Source organism: Electrona antarctica (genome assembly GCF_951216825.1).
Source record: "Electrona antarctica genome assembly, chromosome: 3".
NCBI classification, from domain to species: Eukaryota; Metazoa; Chordata; class Actinopteri; order Myctophiformes; family Myctophidae; genus Electrona; species Electrona antarctica.
The window spans coordinates 19,097,039-19,114,504 of NC_136808.1; the positions used below are offsets into that span (position 1 = coordinate 19,097,039).

Consider the following 17,466-nt stretch of genomic DNA (forward strand, 5'->3'; position numbering starts at 1 on the left):
TACACACGTGTGTAGAGATGTGGTACATTTATTGTAAGATAAAGTGATGGCTTGTCCATTGTGTAATAAGGTGACCCCCCCCCCCCTTCCCTCCCAACAGGAGAAAGACAAAAGAATGAGCAGACCAAGTACAGAGCCAAAGGTAAGTATTGAGGGTTTATGTGGTAAAATGAATATACACATTAACATGAATCCAACATTAATAGAAAAGATATTGTGTAAAATAAACAATTGACACAACACTGATGATAGTGTTTCAGACACATCTATGAGCATTGGGCTCATACCATAGACCTAGGGTTTTCCCCTCGCATGACAAAGGTGTTCAGAGAATAAACTGCAAAGGCTCATCTCTGCTGACTTTGAAGAAAGGTCAAACATACATTTTCCTTTCTCCATTAAATGTTATCATTGGGTAATCAATCTTTAAACCCCATGTTTTACATGTACAAATCATCATAAAAGGCTTAACATGTAAGCTTCAAGTTTTAAAATCGAACAAATATACACATTTTTAAATCAAACATATATAGATATATAAAGAAATATATTCAGCAGTTATATACTATATGCCATAATGGACTGTTTTTGGTTTCATTACTTAAACACAAAGTGAGACTGAATAGCAGATCTACCAGCTCACACTGTAGATTTGTTATTTTTGTCACTTGACACCATCAAATATATAATAGTATAAATTAGGTATGAGGCTAGATTTGTCAATGAAGACAGGCAGTTCACCCAAAATAAATACTCCTCCTTGTATTCATCCATGTTTGGTGAGGCTCCAAAGTGGATCTCAGGCTTCATTGTTATGTCTAGTCTGTGACTAGCCTTTTCAGGCTGCGACACCTCCAAAATAATCGTATTTGAATTGGGGACCCCCCACCCTGACACACTTGCAATGTAGGCATTACATTTTGTTTGACTCAGTTCCACAGCTAAATATTATGAAAATAGCTGATCTACAAGCTTGAGCTTGTACAATAGATCTGTTCTCTTCAAATGTTTTGCCTCTTTCTTATATTATTTGACAGTTTGGCCAATGTGTGACCAGTTTTTAATAGTTGTTGTAATGTTGATTACCTTTGATGCAGTATTGGTCTCATTTCTTTTCTTGGTGTATATTAAAAAGGTATTAAAATTCCTCACTTCACTGTCATTTTGGAACCCCGCCAAATTCATATGGGAGTCACATCCCACAGGTTGAGAACCACCGATGATGTATGATGATGACTCCAAATGTGGGCAAGGTTTAAGCCCACTTAGAGCCTCAGTGACCCCCATTATTAAATATTTCTAAAACAAAAATATATAATTTATATATAACGTGTAAAATAAATGCATGATCTTGATCAGTCCTAGCCTGGTGGAACCACTCCCCCTGCTGGACAACATTTGCATTCTGCCAAAAGGGTGAGTCTGGTATCTCTCGGGCAGAGACAATGTACTCCGGACCAATTTTGTCCGGAGCGATATGCGGCTGTATGGGGCCACTAGAGACGGGATCAACGCGAGACTCATGACATATTGAAGCTGTGCCACAGCGCAAATGTAAACTCAACCTAACAAGGCTACAACTCGATTATTATGGAGATATCAGATTTTTGTCCCGCTGCTTCCGGGTTCATCATTTCTGCTTGAGAGAGCCCAGATGCAGAGAGGAGGAGGGAACTTGTGAACTCAATACTGCCGCAATATGGCAGAGTCAGGTTAGATCAGTCCAGCAGTTTGCGAGATTAACTCTGGTCCAGTGACACAAATATAACACACACACATAAAAAAATACATTTGAAGAACACAACTCAACAGCAACATCTCATGATTCCAGACAGGACACGGTTCCTCATGATAATACATCCACAGATCTGGTTGTGAACGGTTTACTGAAGTATGCCCACCCACTCTCTACAAAGGAATAGAAAAAAGGAAGAATACAAAGGCAGCCAGTATTGCTTCCTTTGTATTTTGGGTAAATCTCTCAAGACAGATTTTGAATTTACTATGAAAATCTGTCAGCATGATTGCTACGTATATGGTTGGATAGAAGCTCATTGGAAGCAAGCTGGAAATTAGCATACAAGGTAGTAGCCAGGCCTGATTTATATGCAGTTATTTAGTCATTGAAACAAGCTTGACCCCAGACGTTATAATGTATTTGTTTTTAACCAAAAGGGTCCCCAGATTGTATTTTGAGTAAACTGCCCTTTTATCATTGCGTAATTCTTCTAGCATAAAGAAAGACTCCTTTCATCCCGTCTCTTTTTCACTCCTTCAGTGCATGATTTAGGAATTTTCACATCATGTGACTTCACTGATCCATGTTTCACATCATGTGACTTACTGACTTCACTGATCCATGTTTCAAGTCATAAATAGCAAAAGAAACTGCTTGTGGAGTTCGTAGTGCTCCACCTAGTAGTGTAAAGCCCAATTTGTAGTACTAAAAACCAGGTGTTTCACCTGGATCGGTGCACGCTACAACAAGGCAGGCACGGTCAGTCTCGGTTTACATTATATGGATAGCTAGTGTTACTTAGCTAGCATGACTTTTCAATGTATTGAAATGAAAAATAAAAAAATAGCCAAGGAGAAAGCGAAGGCTCGGTCCACAGGCGTAACACCTGTTTTTGGGGGGCGGGGGGAGTCCCTTTTTTGCTTTGCGTCCCTCTCTGCTGTCCGTCTCCGTCTCCTCTCAGCTCAGAGCCTGCTGATGTCCCTGTCGTAGAAAAGCTTGTTTCTCCATCAGCTTGTGGAACAGTCCATGTGGGTTGGCCAGCAGCTCTGCGTGTCGGCCGCACTCGGCCACGCGCCGCTGGTCCAGAACGGCCACGGCGTCTGCGTTCTGGATGGTGGAGAGGCGGTGGGCGATGATCATAACTGTCCTGCCTTTTGGAAACAGGAGCAGTATTATTATTATCATATATCGTTGCTGTCGGGCAGAAAACTCTTATCTCTATATTCTAACTTCTTGTGTTTTTTGTTTGTAAATTAACTCCCTACTTGATCATACTACAGCTACAGCGTCACACAAAAAGCATCAAAAGTAGCAGATCTACAAGCAAAGCGACATGTTTCAAGCTTGTAGATCTTCTACTTTTGAATTTGAATCCTGAAAAGTGACAGTTTTGGACATGTGAGGTTTCCACCCGACAGAGACGATATAATGTGGGGAATAGTAGTAAACATTTTTTTTTATTCCAGTGAGGCGACCAGAAGTGCCAACTAAATAAATACAAACATATTCAGCTGTATGATAGAAATGTAGGCCATGACTGCCATTGATAGATAGATGTCAAAATATCAAACCTTCCATCAAACGTTCCAAGGCTTCCTGCACCAGGAACTCATTCTCTGCATCCAAGGCACTGAGGACACATGATTATAACCGTCATAAACAACTCACTAAAGCCCTGTACAAGATTTGCAGGCAATGTGTGGCATATCTGATTTTGGTGCCATGTGTGAACCGAATTTTGAGTGGCACGTGGCACCAATCTTGCTTCGACATTTATGCCTGCTTGGGTCCTACAACATTGCAAGTATGAAAACTGTGCCGGCAGCATCATGGTTGAATCCGTTGATGATATTGCTTGCATATTTTGAGTGTGACTTGTGTTCATTAAGTTTAATTGTGTCCATAAGTGATATGGCATTATGGCAGTTTTCTAATCTAAATATGAATCTGGCAGCTAGGGGATAAGTTAACTCACGTGAGGTGATAAAGACTGGTTAAGTTTTTAAATGTTTCATTTCTTACTTTTACATTGCATCGGTCTCTGCTACAACTAGTCCAACTCACCATCGGTGATGGTCCCTCTCTCAATATAAACATATGTCGCCTAACCATGAATGGCCATGCTCTATGTTGATCATTTCAACTGCCTAGTCTGCGTGCATACAGTAATATCGTACGTAGCAAGTAGCCTACTGTACTCTACTATTCCGCCAAGAATGAGAACGGTACATACTGCAAACTGTACAGGAAAATAGTGTGAGAATGAGAATGCCTCTCCTACTGCCTATGCCGGCAACTTATGTTTATTAGTTATCCGAAAATGTAACAGTAGTTAAGTGTAACATTTGTAGTTATGTAAATGTTATACTGTCTATAGCTCTATTTATTCTTATTTTGTCTTCCTGTTCCTCCATATTGTTGCCATGCACTTTTGTTATGTTTGCATGTCTTTTCTATTTTTTAATCTGTACACCATTGGTCATTGTGATACGTGCTATATAAATAAAGTTTGAGTTGAGTTGTAACAATCAATTAACTAATTGATCAAGAGTTTCTCACCTGGTAGCCTCATCCAACAGCAGGATCTTAGGATTCTGAGGAGAGGGAGATGCACACATTTAGTTCACCTGGACATTATTTAGTGTTTATAATCTTTAGATTAACATACTACAGTAGGTCTTCAACCATAGACTGTAAATCTTCAACAGGGGGTCTGTGACCCCTAGGGGGTCCTCAGAGCTACACGGGGCCACTAAATCTTTCAGTGATTGGAACGTTTATTTTCAGCAAAGAGTACAGAGCCACAGGTCAAGTTGACTAAGTAAGTATTGAGGGTTTTAAGTGGAAAATGTCTGAAAATACACATTAACATGAATCCAACGTATATTAATATAAAATATAGTGAATGAATGAATAGCTGATTTATTTTATTTTTCTTTCAGAGAGTAAGTACTGTAGTTAGAGAGTAGTTTCAAATTAAACATTCTTTTAAGGTGAACGAAAAGGCATAGGCGGAAGCTTATAGCTTATTAGTGCCTATCCAAGTGTGTAAGTAGTGTGTAAAATAGTGGGTAAAATAATAGTAATACAAAAAATATATATAATTTACACAACATTGATGATAGTGCTGTCAAATTAGTCTATGAAGCTATCTATATCAATTTGAGGGTCCTTGGCACAAGAAAGATTGAGAACTACTGATTTAAAAGGCATTTGTAGAATCGGCCTCAGGTCTCAATGGGTTAAAAATCAGACCCGTCTAAACTATGTGGTGCTGTGTGTGTGTGTGTGTGTGTGTGTGTGTTGCAGTGGTCAATGGGTCTGTGTGTTAGGCTACCCTAACACCTTAGAGGTGACTGTGCATTATTTCCGTACTCAAGTGGACATAGACAGGGACATACATACATACAGACACACACAGCTGTTCATTGGAGTGGCTAGCACCACTCAACGATGTACTTAGGTGCAGTACTCTAGTAAATGTACTTGGTTACTGTCCACCACCACTGACGGATCACAGTCAGAGGTCACGGAGGTCATGGTTAGTAAACAATGAGAGTTGACATGCTTACCTTGAGCAGCGCTCTGGCAATGGCTATTCTCTGTTTCTGACCACCTGCGGTGACACAAACAGGACATGTTATAGCGTAGCTGTCAGGGAAAAACCTCTTATCCCCATATTTTAACTTTGTCTTTTTTGAGCGGTGTCTAACCGCTCCAATGAAGAGCTATGTGTGTCCCTATGTATGTATGTCAGTAGGGACAGCTGCAATACTGCTGGGTGACCTAAAGTGGCACTGTAGAGCAGTGCGGCCGTGTGTGTCTATGTATGTTTTTTTGCCTTACCCCTTATGCCTAAACTTTGAAGGCATTTTTTACTATTTAGAAAAACATTTTAAAATAGTGAAAGGGAACATTTTTAACTCAAATCTTTGCTTAGAAGCACAAGGGGGTCCGCAGCCAAATACATATGGATTTGGGTGGTCCTTGACCTGAATAAGGTTGAGAACCATTGCTCTAGATGTGGTGGAGGCCCGGTGCTCCACGTTGCCTCACCTGACAGCAGCACCCCCTTCTCCCCCACCACCGTGTCGAAGCCGTCTGGAAAGGCCTGGATGAAGTCGTACGCGTTAGCATCCCTGGCCACCTGGTAGACGTCCTCTGTGCTGACGCTGTCCGGATCCACCGCTCCGTACGCGATGTTCTCTCTGATGGAGCACGAGAACAACACAGGCTCCTGGAGGAAAGAGAGAGAAAGCAGTGTGTAAGAATGGTGGGTGTCTACTGTCTAGTCCTGGTTGGTTAAGCAGGACTAGTAATCTATAATCTATCAATGCCTTCTAAATCACTAGTTCTCAAATGTTTTAGTGCCCCCAAATGGATATATATATACACTGTATAATATATTTGTCCGCAGACATCCCATCTGGAAATGTGTTGTGCCAGGGGCCACCAGAAGAGAAGATTCACTGAAAAAACTAAATCACTTTCAAGATTTTTCAGAAATGTTCGAAAATAGCAAATGTACAAGCAGGAAGTGATGCATTGCAAGCTTGTATATCTGCTATTTCTGAGAACCAAATATTGTAAAGAACATTCACAATTGAATTTGAAACATTGCAGAAAATGGTCTCAAATTGTCTAATACTGTACAAGAGCCACTATTTTCGCTATTCATTGTACAACTAAGTATCTAGGGTTTAAACCTGCAGGTTTAAGCCCTAATTATATATCGTTGCTTTCTCATGTATCGTTGCTTAATTAACCTACAGTGTCACACAAAAGCAGCAGATCCCCAAGCTCAATGCATTTTGAGCTTGGGATTTTGAGCTTCAATCCTGAAAAGTAACAGTTTTGGACATAATGGGTTCCACCTTACTGAGTCAATAATTCAGTCGACAAGCCTTGTTTGGGCAGAAGGAAAATAATTGTGCTTTGACCTTTATGCAATACCTCTTTTCAACCAGTAGGTGCCCCACAACACCATGCAGGCCCGCAGGGTCTATACTTTTTTCTCTAGTCTCCCACAGACTGTAAAGACGGTGCTGTTTTTACTGTTTTGACAATGGGTTCCCAGAATGACTTTTCTCAACAGAAAGGCAGGTAAGGCAAGTATATAAGTATATTTTGTAATAGCACAATTCAACAACAACAAGGCAATTAAAATAGCTTTAAATAACCCACAGTAGACCAAAATGCTACACTACAGTTGTGTTACTTATATTATTAAAATATTCTAACCTTACAGAATGATCAAAACAACACACACACACACACACACACACACACACACACACACACACACACACACACACACACACACACAGACATGCATGTCCATGAACATAGGAGACATCAAAAGCCAGAATGGTTCCGTTGTGTTGTTTCTGTAGTAATACTGCATGTTGCACAGTTTTAAGCCCAGAAGAACACACGTTATATCGTTGCTGTCGGGCATAAACCTCTTATCTACATATTCAAAGTTTTGTGTTTTTTGGTAAATTACTGCCCTACTTGATCATACTATAGTGTCACACAAAAGCATAAAAAGTAGCAGATCTGCAAATTCGTACTTGCATATCTGCTACTTTTGCCGTTTTTGAAAAGGACATATGAGGTTTCCAACTTTCCACCTGACAGAGATGATAAGCAAATAGCATCTATTTTTACCTGACTGACGGTCCCAATATGACTTCTCAGCCAATAAGGATTTAGATCTCGCACATCCCGCCCATCTATAGTGATGACACCTGCAGAGGGGGAGGGGAAGGGTTAATCTCACATGTGAAGCATTACTCAGGTTTTGGTAAATGTGTAAACTGCATGGATTTTTATTTTATTTTGATGGCCAAGTCCTGGCTGCGATTTGTGAAATGAGACCCCCACAGTAGCGCTGTTTCCTAAACCATTAACACAATATGTAAAACAATGACGTTCTAGTAATTTGTTCCTGCTTGTCTACATACAGCCAACCAGGTGAAGAAATCACAGATTGAGACTTTAACCTTTGCTTTTATGAAATATCCGAAACCAGGGACCCTTTTGGGTCTGGAGATAAAACGTTTGGGAACTCGCCAGCATCGGGGTCGTAGAGTCGAAGCAGCAGGGAGACCAGGGTGGACTTCCCAGAGCCACTGGAGCCCACCACGGCCATGACGGAACCGGCCGGCACCAGGAGGCTGAGGTCCTGGAAGATGAGAGCCTCGCTACGGGCCGGGTAGGAGAAGGACACGTCCCTGAACTCCAGCCTGCCCTTCACCTGCTCCTCAGAGAGGATCAGTCCCTCTGGAGAGAGAAGGACGGACAGGACAGACAGACGGAAGAGATTAGGTGTAGAGCAAAATAATCATATTTGAACTGGAGACGCCCCACCCTGATAGGCACTCTGAATTATTCAGTAGACATTACATTTAGTTTGACTCTGTTTCACACAGATAAATATTGTACAGTAGCTTGTACATCGATTATTTTGATTAGTTTGCCTCTTCCTTATGTAATATTTTACAATTTGGCCACTCATCGCATGGTGAGCTTGGAATAATGATAATAAATTAACAACACAAATATTCTCTTTTCAGTGCAGGGCAGTTTTTATGTCCCTTGCAGTGTACCTATTTTCAGGAAGCGAACAAGAAAGCAACAAGAAGTCAGTGTGAGGTAACAGTTTAGTAACAGTGTGTGAAGTAATGATTACATTACACCATGTACTGTGTGTGTGTGTGTGTGTGTGTGTGTGTGTGTGTGTGTGTGTGTGTGTGTGTGCGTGCGTGCGTGCGTGCGTGCGTGCGTGCGTGCGTGCGTGCGTGCGTGCGTGCGTGCGTGCGTGCGTGCGTGCGTGCGTGCGTGCGTGCGTGCGTGCGTCTTTTCAGTGCAGGGCAGTTTTTATGTCCCTTACAGTGTACCTATTTTCAGGAAGCGAACAAGAAAGCAACAAGAAGTCAGTGTGAGGTAACAGTTTAGTAACAGTGTGTGAAGTAATGATTACATTACACCATGTACTGTGTGTGTGTGTGTGTGTGTGTGTGTGTGTGTGTGTGCGTGTGCGTGCGCGTGCGTGCAGTGTGTACCATTCAAGGGGAACTGAGGTTTTCGGTCCAGCAGTTGCCACAGTCTGATTCCAGCTCCAAAGCCCTTCATCAGCTCAGAGTAGAACGAACTCATACCTGTTGCATCAAACACAGATATCGTCAATAGAGCCAGACCCATACTGTATTACAGGGGTCTTCAATAGCGGGTCCGGGGCCACTAGGGGGTCCTCAGATAATAATACAGGGGGGCCGCCAAATATTTGTGTGATAGGTTTTTGTGTTTTTTTTTCATTAACCACTTGAACCCTACCATCCCTATTCTGAGGAGAACTTTAGCCAAAAATAGCCGCTACACGCTCACAACGGCTCATGCTGCAAGGTGTTGTGTTGTGATATTGTAGATCGGCTATTAAATGACTGATTAAAATATCCTATTAACGTGAATCTAACATAATAAAGGACATGCATTTACAGTAGGCATGTAACGATATATCGTATATCGATATATATCGATATTAATCCAGACGATTATCGTGAAAACCCGACGATATTAATCGATAAAGGTGGGCTAGTAAATTATGTGTGTGATATGAAATGTGAGCTTTAATCATATTCCATCATATTCAAGTGCTTTTGGAGAGAAATGAGACAGACTCCATGCAGTCAGTTTCAGTAGTAGAATTAAATTTTTATTTAACCTTTATTTAACCAGTAAAACTAAAAACACATTAAGACTGCGTCTCTTTTTCAAGCCTGCAGGTGACCAAAAGAAAAGTCATTGGCGGTGTGATATTAGTATGGCCAAGCCAGGCTAATAGTAATCCATTGGCGGTGTGATATTAGTATGGCCAAGCCAGGCTAGTAATCCATTGGCGGTGTGATATTAGTATGGCCAAGCCAGGCTAATAGTAATCCATTGGCGGTGTGATATTAGTATGGCCAAGCCAGGCTAATAGTAATCCATTGGCGGTGTGATATTAGTATGGCCAAGCCAGGCTAATAGTAATCCATTGGCGGTGTGATATTAGTATGGCCAAGCCAGGCTAATAGTAATCCATTGGCGGTGTGATATTAGTATGGCCAAGCCAGGCTAATAGTAATCCAGGTTCATAGAGTAGGTAATCCAAGAACCCATCAGTCTACAGTATAATGCTGTATCAAAACATACATTGAAACTATACAAACTATAGGATGCTAAGTCAACAATTGTGTGTGCAGGTGTGTGTGTGTGTGTGTGTGTGTGTGTGTGTGTGTGTGTGTGTGCAGGTGTGTGTGTGTGTGTGTGTGCGTTACCTGCCACACTGATGCCCACCCAGAAGGCATACATGAGGAAGGCAGACAGCTCTCCTACAGTCATGTGTTGATTGGCCATCATGAGACCTCCTTTATACAGCACTGACAGGATCATGATGTTACCACTGAGGCCCGTCTGTAGAGAGAGACACACACACACACACACACACACACACACACACACACACACACACACACACACACACACACACACACACACACACACACACACACACACACACACACACACACACACACACACACACACACACACACACTATTGTTGCAGTCGCTGTTTCGAAAGCTAAAACAAAATGTCTTCATATATGGAGATCCAGGTGATGATAGTCAGCTCCACATATGGAGATCCATGTGTTGTGCCAACTTGGTTCATTTGCAAGTGTGACTCACTTCAATATGTTATACTCAAATCTTTGAGTAAAAATGGCACAACATATTTTTCAGATGGGGGTCCGCAATCACATACATATCATTTTGGGGGGTTCTTGACATAAACACGTTTGAGAACCACTAGCCTAATGCATAATATCAAACAGGTTTATATCATTGTTATATACACAGAATACACACGTACCGCTCCGAAGAAGCCAGCCCTCATCCAAGCTTCCTTCCTGGCCAGGCCGAGGACCAGGTCAGCCTTCTGTGTGTACGTGTGGACCTCTGACAGCTCTTTACCAAATGCCCTGACCGTCCTCATGTTACTGATCCGCTCCTCTGCCAACTGGGAGACACACACACACACACACACACACACACACACACACACACACACACACACACACACACACACACACACACACACACACACACACACACACACACACACACACACACACACACACACACACACACACACACACACACACACACACAGTTTTATATATATGTATACGTTTTTTAAATATGAATAGAACATTTAACTTTAATTATACAATGAACAAACGCATAAGTTATGCTATGTGGGACGTTTGCTACATGTGTCCAGTACCTGCGTGGCTTGTGCCAGCGCGTCCTGCGTGCGTTTGGAAATGGAGCGCAGGAAGCGTCCGTAGACCGCGGCCAGCAGCGCTACCGGAGGGACCACCAGTAAGACGAAGCCCGCCAGCGTGGGAGAGACATAGAACTGGAACGTACCAAAGACGGGGAGGAGTAGGAGAGGAAGAAAGAGAGACAGAGAGAGGATGGGTGAGTATGAGTGTAGCTTGCTTACAATTTAGGCATTGAGCAGACACTATAGTCTTAATCCATAGCGATTTACAGTAGGCTCTCGAGACAGACCGTTGACAGGGGGCTGTTTTTCCTTTATGTTTTGACGATGAGTTCTCAGATTGGCTTAGCTGTTACATGACGTCGTAATAGACATGACTTAATTCCTATTACACGTTACTCAACCAAGAAACGATTGTACTTCCTTGTGAGCAAGGAGGAAGTAGAAATGTTTGGTGAAAGGAAAACCTGTATACACTCTATTCTAGGAATAGTGCCTGATGACAGAAACCTATAGAGCAGATAAGATAAGAAGGAAGCGGCCATACTTCCTCATAACAGAACCACAGAGCACCACACAAAGCCTTTCACACTGGAGCTCAGAGGACTTTTGAAATCTGGTAGACACTAGGGCTGTGCAATTAACCGAAAATATATCGAAACCAGACTTAATCGTACTCATTCATCCAGTGGTTCTCAACCTGTGGGTCGTGATTCCCAGGGTGGTCCCTACATGATTATGGGGGGGTCCCCAGATGACATTGAACTGACAATTTAAGGTGGGGGTGGGGGGGGACCATTACTGCATCAAAGGTAATCAACAAACTATACTATAAAAACTGGTCAAACATTGGCCAATATAAGAAAGAGGCAAAAACGCTGTGAGTTTATAGATCTGCTATTTTCAAAATATTTATCTGTGGAACAGAGTCAAATCCTACATTCCAGGGTCCCGCTTATTTTGGGGGGTCCCCAGTTCAAATATGGGGGGTCAGGGCTTGAATAGGTTCAGACCCACTGCATTAATCGATTAATGGAGAAGCAGGTGTTAATATAGGAACGATACCACACACGTCTGCATGTACTGTACGTATATTACGGTATGGCCGGTAATTATAGCATTTGGCCAGTAAATTATTAACTTACCGGTCACGCTGGCTGGACAAAGAGAATACACGACGCCCTGTCTACTCACTCGCATCAATTCAATTTGATCTTACAAATTTGATCTCGCTGTACAGGATGTCTTGTTTTATTTACGTTTTTAGGTCTGTTTCTTTTAACCTTGTGGTGAATATTGGAGGAGACACCAGTACCAGCACCAGCACCACCGCTATTCAATTACTGTACAAGAACGGACAAATCATCTCAATTGCATTATGGTGGCATATGAAAGACATTAAAACACAACCAAGACATTGAAACTATAACCAGAGAAAAGAGTGTTCAAAATGAACCATTAATATATCATACGTGTTATTTTAACTCTGAGAGTGTACACATTTTGTACGCTCTCAGAGTTAAAATAACACGTATGATTTTACAGTGTATATTTGGGTCTCTCTCAAAGACCCTCAAATCAGGGGGGTCCTTGAAATATATATCTTTTGAGAATTGCTTGTTTTCAAATGAAATGTCATGTATCATTATGATGAACACACTCCTATGATACACTATGGGCAGGTTTCTGAACTGCCCATACCCATAGCCCTCCTATGAGACACAGACGGAGTAGAAAAACATGGTGCCATTTTATCATGATTATTAGTGAGGACCTATTATTTGAAGCTGGGTTGAAAAGTGGTGAAGAAGACCTACAACTAGACCTCAAGCCCATACAGTTTTTCCGAGTTTTTCCGAACCAATAGCAGCCGTTCTTCTTACCATCATGCTGACACCAGCGGTTGCCTGGGCGACAGCCCTCAGGCCGTCCGATAGGTTGTCGGTGATCGAGCGGCCGACCAGCGCTGTGTCGGCGGAGAGGCGGTTGATGAGCTCGCCGGTGCGTGTCCGGTCGAAGAACGCCACTTCCTGCATCAGGATGGAGGAGAAGAGGTTGACGCGGAGGTTCCGAATGATCTCCTGACCTGAGGAGGAACATGAGTGACACGGTTAGAAATAGATAAAAGAAGAGGGAGAGAAGGTTAGAGCAGTGGTGCTCTAACCGGGTCGGCCCTGTACTTCGTCCACTAGACTTTATTTGCCCCATGCCTTTCCCACATTGTAGCCAAAATATTGATATGTTGGATTCATGTTAATGTGTATTTTAATAGCTCTGTACTTTGACGGTTCTGCTCTCTTTTTTCCTTCTACACCAAACCTCTTCGCTGAAAATGCCTATCTACAAGCTCACAACGCCTCACGGTGTGAGGTGCTGTGAACCCATGCAATATAAAATGGCATGGAAAGAGCTCTTCCTAAGGACCTTTGAGACACTGTGGAAGGTGGTGAGGTGTGCTGAGCAGACCACAGGGAGGGAGCTGTCTTCCATCCCTGCAGGACATACTGTATACAAACAGCAGGTGCTGGAGCAGGGCAAAGATAATTAGGGAAGGACAAACATCAACCATCAACGGACTGTTTGTAATAATGCAAAATGGGAAGCGCTGGAGGTGTCTTACAGCCTGGGGATAAACAGAGACGATATGAGATATGACTCTGCTCTTCTACCTGTCTTAAGAGGTTGTATCATACTGCTGTTCTACCTGTACTTTAACTCTCTATATATAATAATAGCTCCTCACTAATAATCATGATAAAATGCCACCATTTTTTTCTACTCAGTCTGTGTCTCATAGGAGGGCTGCGGGCAGTTCAGAAACCCGTCCACATCATCGTTAGGCAGATTTTTTTTTAAGCAAGATTTTTTTTACAACAATGTTTAGATTTCTATTATCGTGAGAACGATGGCTTTCATTTTCGCATTGCAACTTTTCAGGACTAGAAAGCCTGCAGTTTCTATTAGCTTGGATTCCCCATCGATGATGTCACTGGTGGACGGGTTTCTGAACTGCCCATAGCCATAGCCCTCCTATGAGACACAGATGGAGTAGAAAACAATGGTGCCATTTCATCATGATTATTAGTGAGGACCTATTATTTGAAGCTGGGTTGAAAAGTGGTGAAGAAGACCTACAACTAGACCTCAAGCCCATACAGTTTTTCCCCAGGCCGAGTCATTATTAGACACGTTCTGTATTTGCCGCTGATTCTAATCTTTCTCATTTTGGGTTGTGTGTCTCACCTGAGGTCTGCATGAGGTAGACCCTGGCTGCGTTGGCGGCCCCTCCACACAGGAAGACGCCGGTCAACATGATGCACAGCGATGTGAGCGAGGCGGTCATGCTCTCTGTGTCTGCCCCCGCAGTGTAGATGGTGTCGATCACTCTGCCCAGGAAGAACGGAGCCGACATGGTCACTCCGCTGGACACCACCAGGAAACCTACCGCGGCTGGATTAGGAGGAGACACACAAACACCACAGTTAGGTAGTGCCATTATTTAAAGATGCTGGAGCACTCATGCCAATGCATGCGCCTCATGGTACTCTACCACCTCAAAGGCATTAGAAGCTAAACTTCAGCCCTCTTAAAACAAACTGTCCGGGTTACTACTTAACCTCACACCTAGGACTCACCTAACCTAGCTCATTATACTAGGGTAGGATGGCTCAGGGCAAGGGATCAGTGCCCATGTACCTGTCAAACTACTTCTGCACAAACATGGGGATGAATTCCATCTACTATTATGCCACCAAAATGTGGAATGCCCTACCAACAGCCATCAGGAAGTGTATCTAGATTGCCAAAATAAATGACCCCCAGGTCCCCCACTGTTTTTCCTGTTAAAAATACTTTTACTGCTTCTAGTATTGATGATCCCTTGTATAGTAATGTAAATGTATATCTTTGTCTTGATGAAGTGAATACACAGGACCAGAATGGAAACAAGTTTCTGCCCGACAGCACCGATATGTATGTAGGTACAGTATGTAGAGTTACTTTCCACCACTGCCTCCCGTCAGTGAGGAGGGGGAGGGGACAGCCTTCTGTTACATTACCCTGTAATGATTACAGTAACCCTGAGCGAGGTGACCTGAGGTGACCTGACCACACCACTCATAACTGTTTACCATGTTGTTTCTGTCGGGCAGCCAGAAACCTCATATCTCCATATTTCAATGTAATTTTAATAATTTTGAAAAATGTCAAAATGCCAAAATGTAGCAGATCGACAAGGTCACAATGATATTTTTGGCCATTTTTGAAAAGCTTCTCGTGACAATACAATATTATCATCACAATATCGATATGGAGGCATTTGGTCAAACATATTGTGATATTCAATATTCATGATATTTTGTCTCCATTACCATATAGAATACAATAACAGGCAAACAGCTCTGTACTGTAGATAACACATACCAGCTAGTCTCCATCTCTCAGGGTGAGCGAGTTGCAGAATCCTCCGGACGTCGCCGAGTGGAACGGAGTTCGGGGCCTGATGTTCGCCGTTCACCTGAGTGGCCTGCGTCGTCTCCTTCACGGACGTTCCTTTAGAGTCCGCGGTAGAAGAAGAACTGTACAAGGACAGCGGTGTGTGTGTGCCGGTCCTCCATGACGGCTGGTGATGTCTTCTCAAGCAGACATGATGGTGCGTGTGCAAACAGCTCCTCCAGGACTGCAGAGGGAGGACCACAGCTCTCTGGAGGAGGAGGGCAGAAGGAAGCTGTGGAGCATCTCCATCACTCCTCCTCCCGTTCTGGTTCTTCTCAAACCATGATGAGAACCTGCGAGGAAGGGGGCGGGGGGAGACTAGTTAATCGGACTTGCCTTCTAAATCAGTAGTTCTCATCACAAAGTGACACGCTGCCGATCAGGGATGGATTAACCCCCACGAGGGCCCCTGGGCCGGTAATCTTTGCAGGGCCCCCATAGCGCGCATGCGTGCGACATTTTTATGTCGAGTGTTTTTATCACCTTTTTGACCTAAATTTAACAAAATAAATGGCCAATGAAGGGCCCCAGGAGCCCATTTCAGGGTGTCAAACCTAGTACCTGACGGTGCAATTTCCCTGAAGGGCCCCTGAGAGCCTAGGGCCCCTGGGCCACGGCCCCACTGGCCCAATGGCTAATTTGTCCCTGCTGCCGATGTGATCTTGTATATCTGCTATTTTTGAATAGCCAACTCTGAGCCAAACAGGTGTGCATATTGCAGAAGACTTTGTTTCCTATGAATAGCCAACGTATAAAATCTAAAATGACACAGATGCTTTCCCCGGTTTGAAGCTAGAAGCTCATAACATTTCGCATGATGCCACACACACACACACGCACACGCACACACACAAACGCGCGCGCGCACACACACGCACACACACACACACACACACACACACACACACACACACAGTTCTTGATTATTAGATTAAAGGGTAAATTATGTTTTATCATGATTTAAATAGTTCTATATTCTCATATCTCTCCTGTTTGTATTGAATTGGCAACCCACATGAAAATGTCATTGTGGTTTACTATTAAAGAGGTGGACAGATTATATAGAGAGCAAATAATAAAATAATAAAAACGCAGCCCTACCTGCGAGCACAGCAGGTGGTGTGCAGTAGTCTCCTTCCTCCAAACAGCTCCATCCCTCCACCTCTCCTTCTAGTGCATGTCGACAGGTAAACTAAAAGTCTCATCGTCGTCTCGCTTCTTGTGCAACAACACAACAATTATTCGAAATTCACAAACTGTACATTTGCCAAATTAAGAGAAACAGCTAGTCCAAGGCGATCCAAACCCTCCACCACTCGATCACAAGCAATGAAGTCCAAAACATGTCAGTCACCAGTGTCCTTGTATGCCCGGGGTCGACGTGCCACCATGCACAGCTTCAATGGTTCGAGTCCGTCTCTTCTACATTGTTGGGTTTTGACGGTTAATGACCGTTATTGTCATGTTTATCAGTTAGGTGTCAACACGCAGGGTTCTCTTATCAGCAGTCAGACAGTTCTGTTGCTGTCTGTGTGTGTGTGTCACCAACACCCAGCTGTCACTGTCATGTGTCGCTGAAGAGGAGGCACAATGTCCCACGAGCAGGCCACCACTCCCTCCCAGGCAGAACACCACACCCACCCAGACCAGTTGGACAGAGAGAAGAAAGTCGTGAAGAAAGAGGTGACCGTTCGTGTGTCGTGAATGGTGTGTTTACATGAGTAGTCCTCTGTCTGTCTGTCTGTGGGTGAAATCAATGGCCGATCATTGGAGCGCTAGCCAAACTTTTACCAGCAGACATGCTCAACAGATCGCCGATCATTAAATATGGTGCCAAGAGACAGCGCTGCAGTTTGTTTGTTTATCTCACTTTTATTTGCTTAATTATATATATATATATATAT

At 43.1% G+C, this 17,466-nt stretch overlaps 1 protein-coding gene across 2 annotated transcripts; it reads right to left on the reverse strand.

The window, feature by feature from the left end:
• Positions 1-138: 138 nt before the first annotated feature.
• Positions 139-17,288, reverse strand: abcb10 (ATP-binding cassette, sub-family B (MDR/TAP), member 10). Of its 2 annotated transcripts, XM_079497760.1 has the most exons (15): positions 16,664-17,288; positions 15,491-15,855; positions 14,312-14,518; positions 12,952-13,154; positions 11,069-11,203; positions 10,655-10,801; positions 10,060-10,195; positions 8,806-8,901; positions 7,814-8,023; positions 7,409-7,488; positions 5,795-5,975; positions 5,311-5,354; positions 4,298-4,332; positions 3,310-3,368; positions 139-2,889 (listed from the first exon to the last, which is right to left on the reverse strand). In XM_079497760.1, the coding sequence occupies exons 1-15, from the start codon at positions 16,765-16,767 to the stop codon at positions 2,696-2,698; spliced, it is 2,196 nt and encodes a 731-aa protein (XP_079353886.1). In that variant the 5' UTR covers positions 16,768-17,288; the 3' UTR covers positions 139-2,695. The 2 variants fall into 2 exon arrangements, with proteins under 2 accessions (XP_079353886.1, XP_079353887.1); XM_079497761.1 differs by lacking the exon at positions 8,806-8,901.
• Positions 17,289-17,466: the final 178 nt, after the last annotated feature.

Coding starts and splice junctions, on each gene's coding strand:
- abcb10 (XM_079497760.1), bottom strand. CDS start 16,767: ATGAGACTTTTAGTTTACCTGTCGACATGCACTAGAAGGAGAGGTGGA. Junction 10,802..11,068: donor CGCTGGCACAAGCCACGCAG/GTACTGGACACA, acceptor TGTGTCTCCCAG/TTGGCAGAGGAGCGGATCAG. Junction 4,333..5,310: donor TTGCCAGAGCGCTGCTCAAG/GTAAGCATGTCA, acceptor CCCTCTCCTCAG/AATCCTAAGATCCTGCTGTT.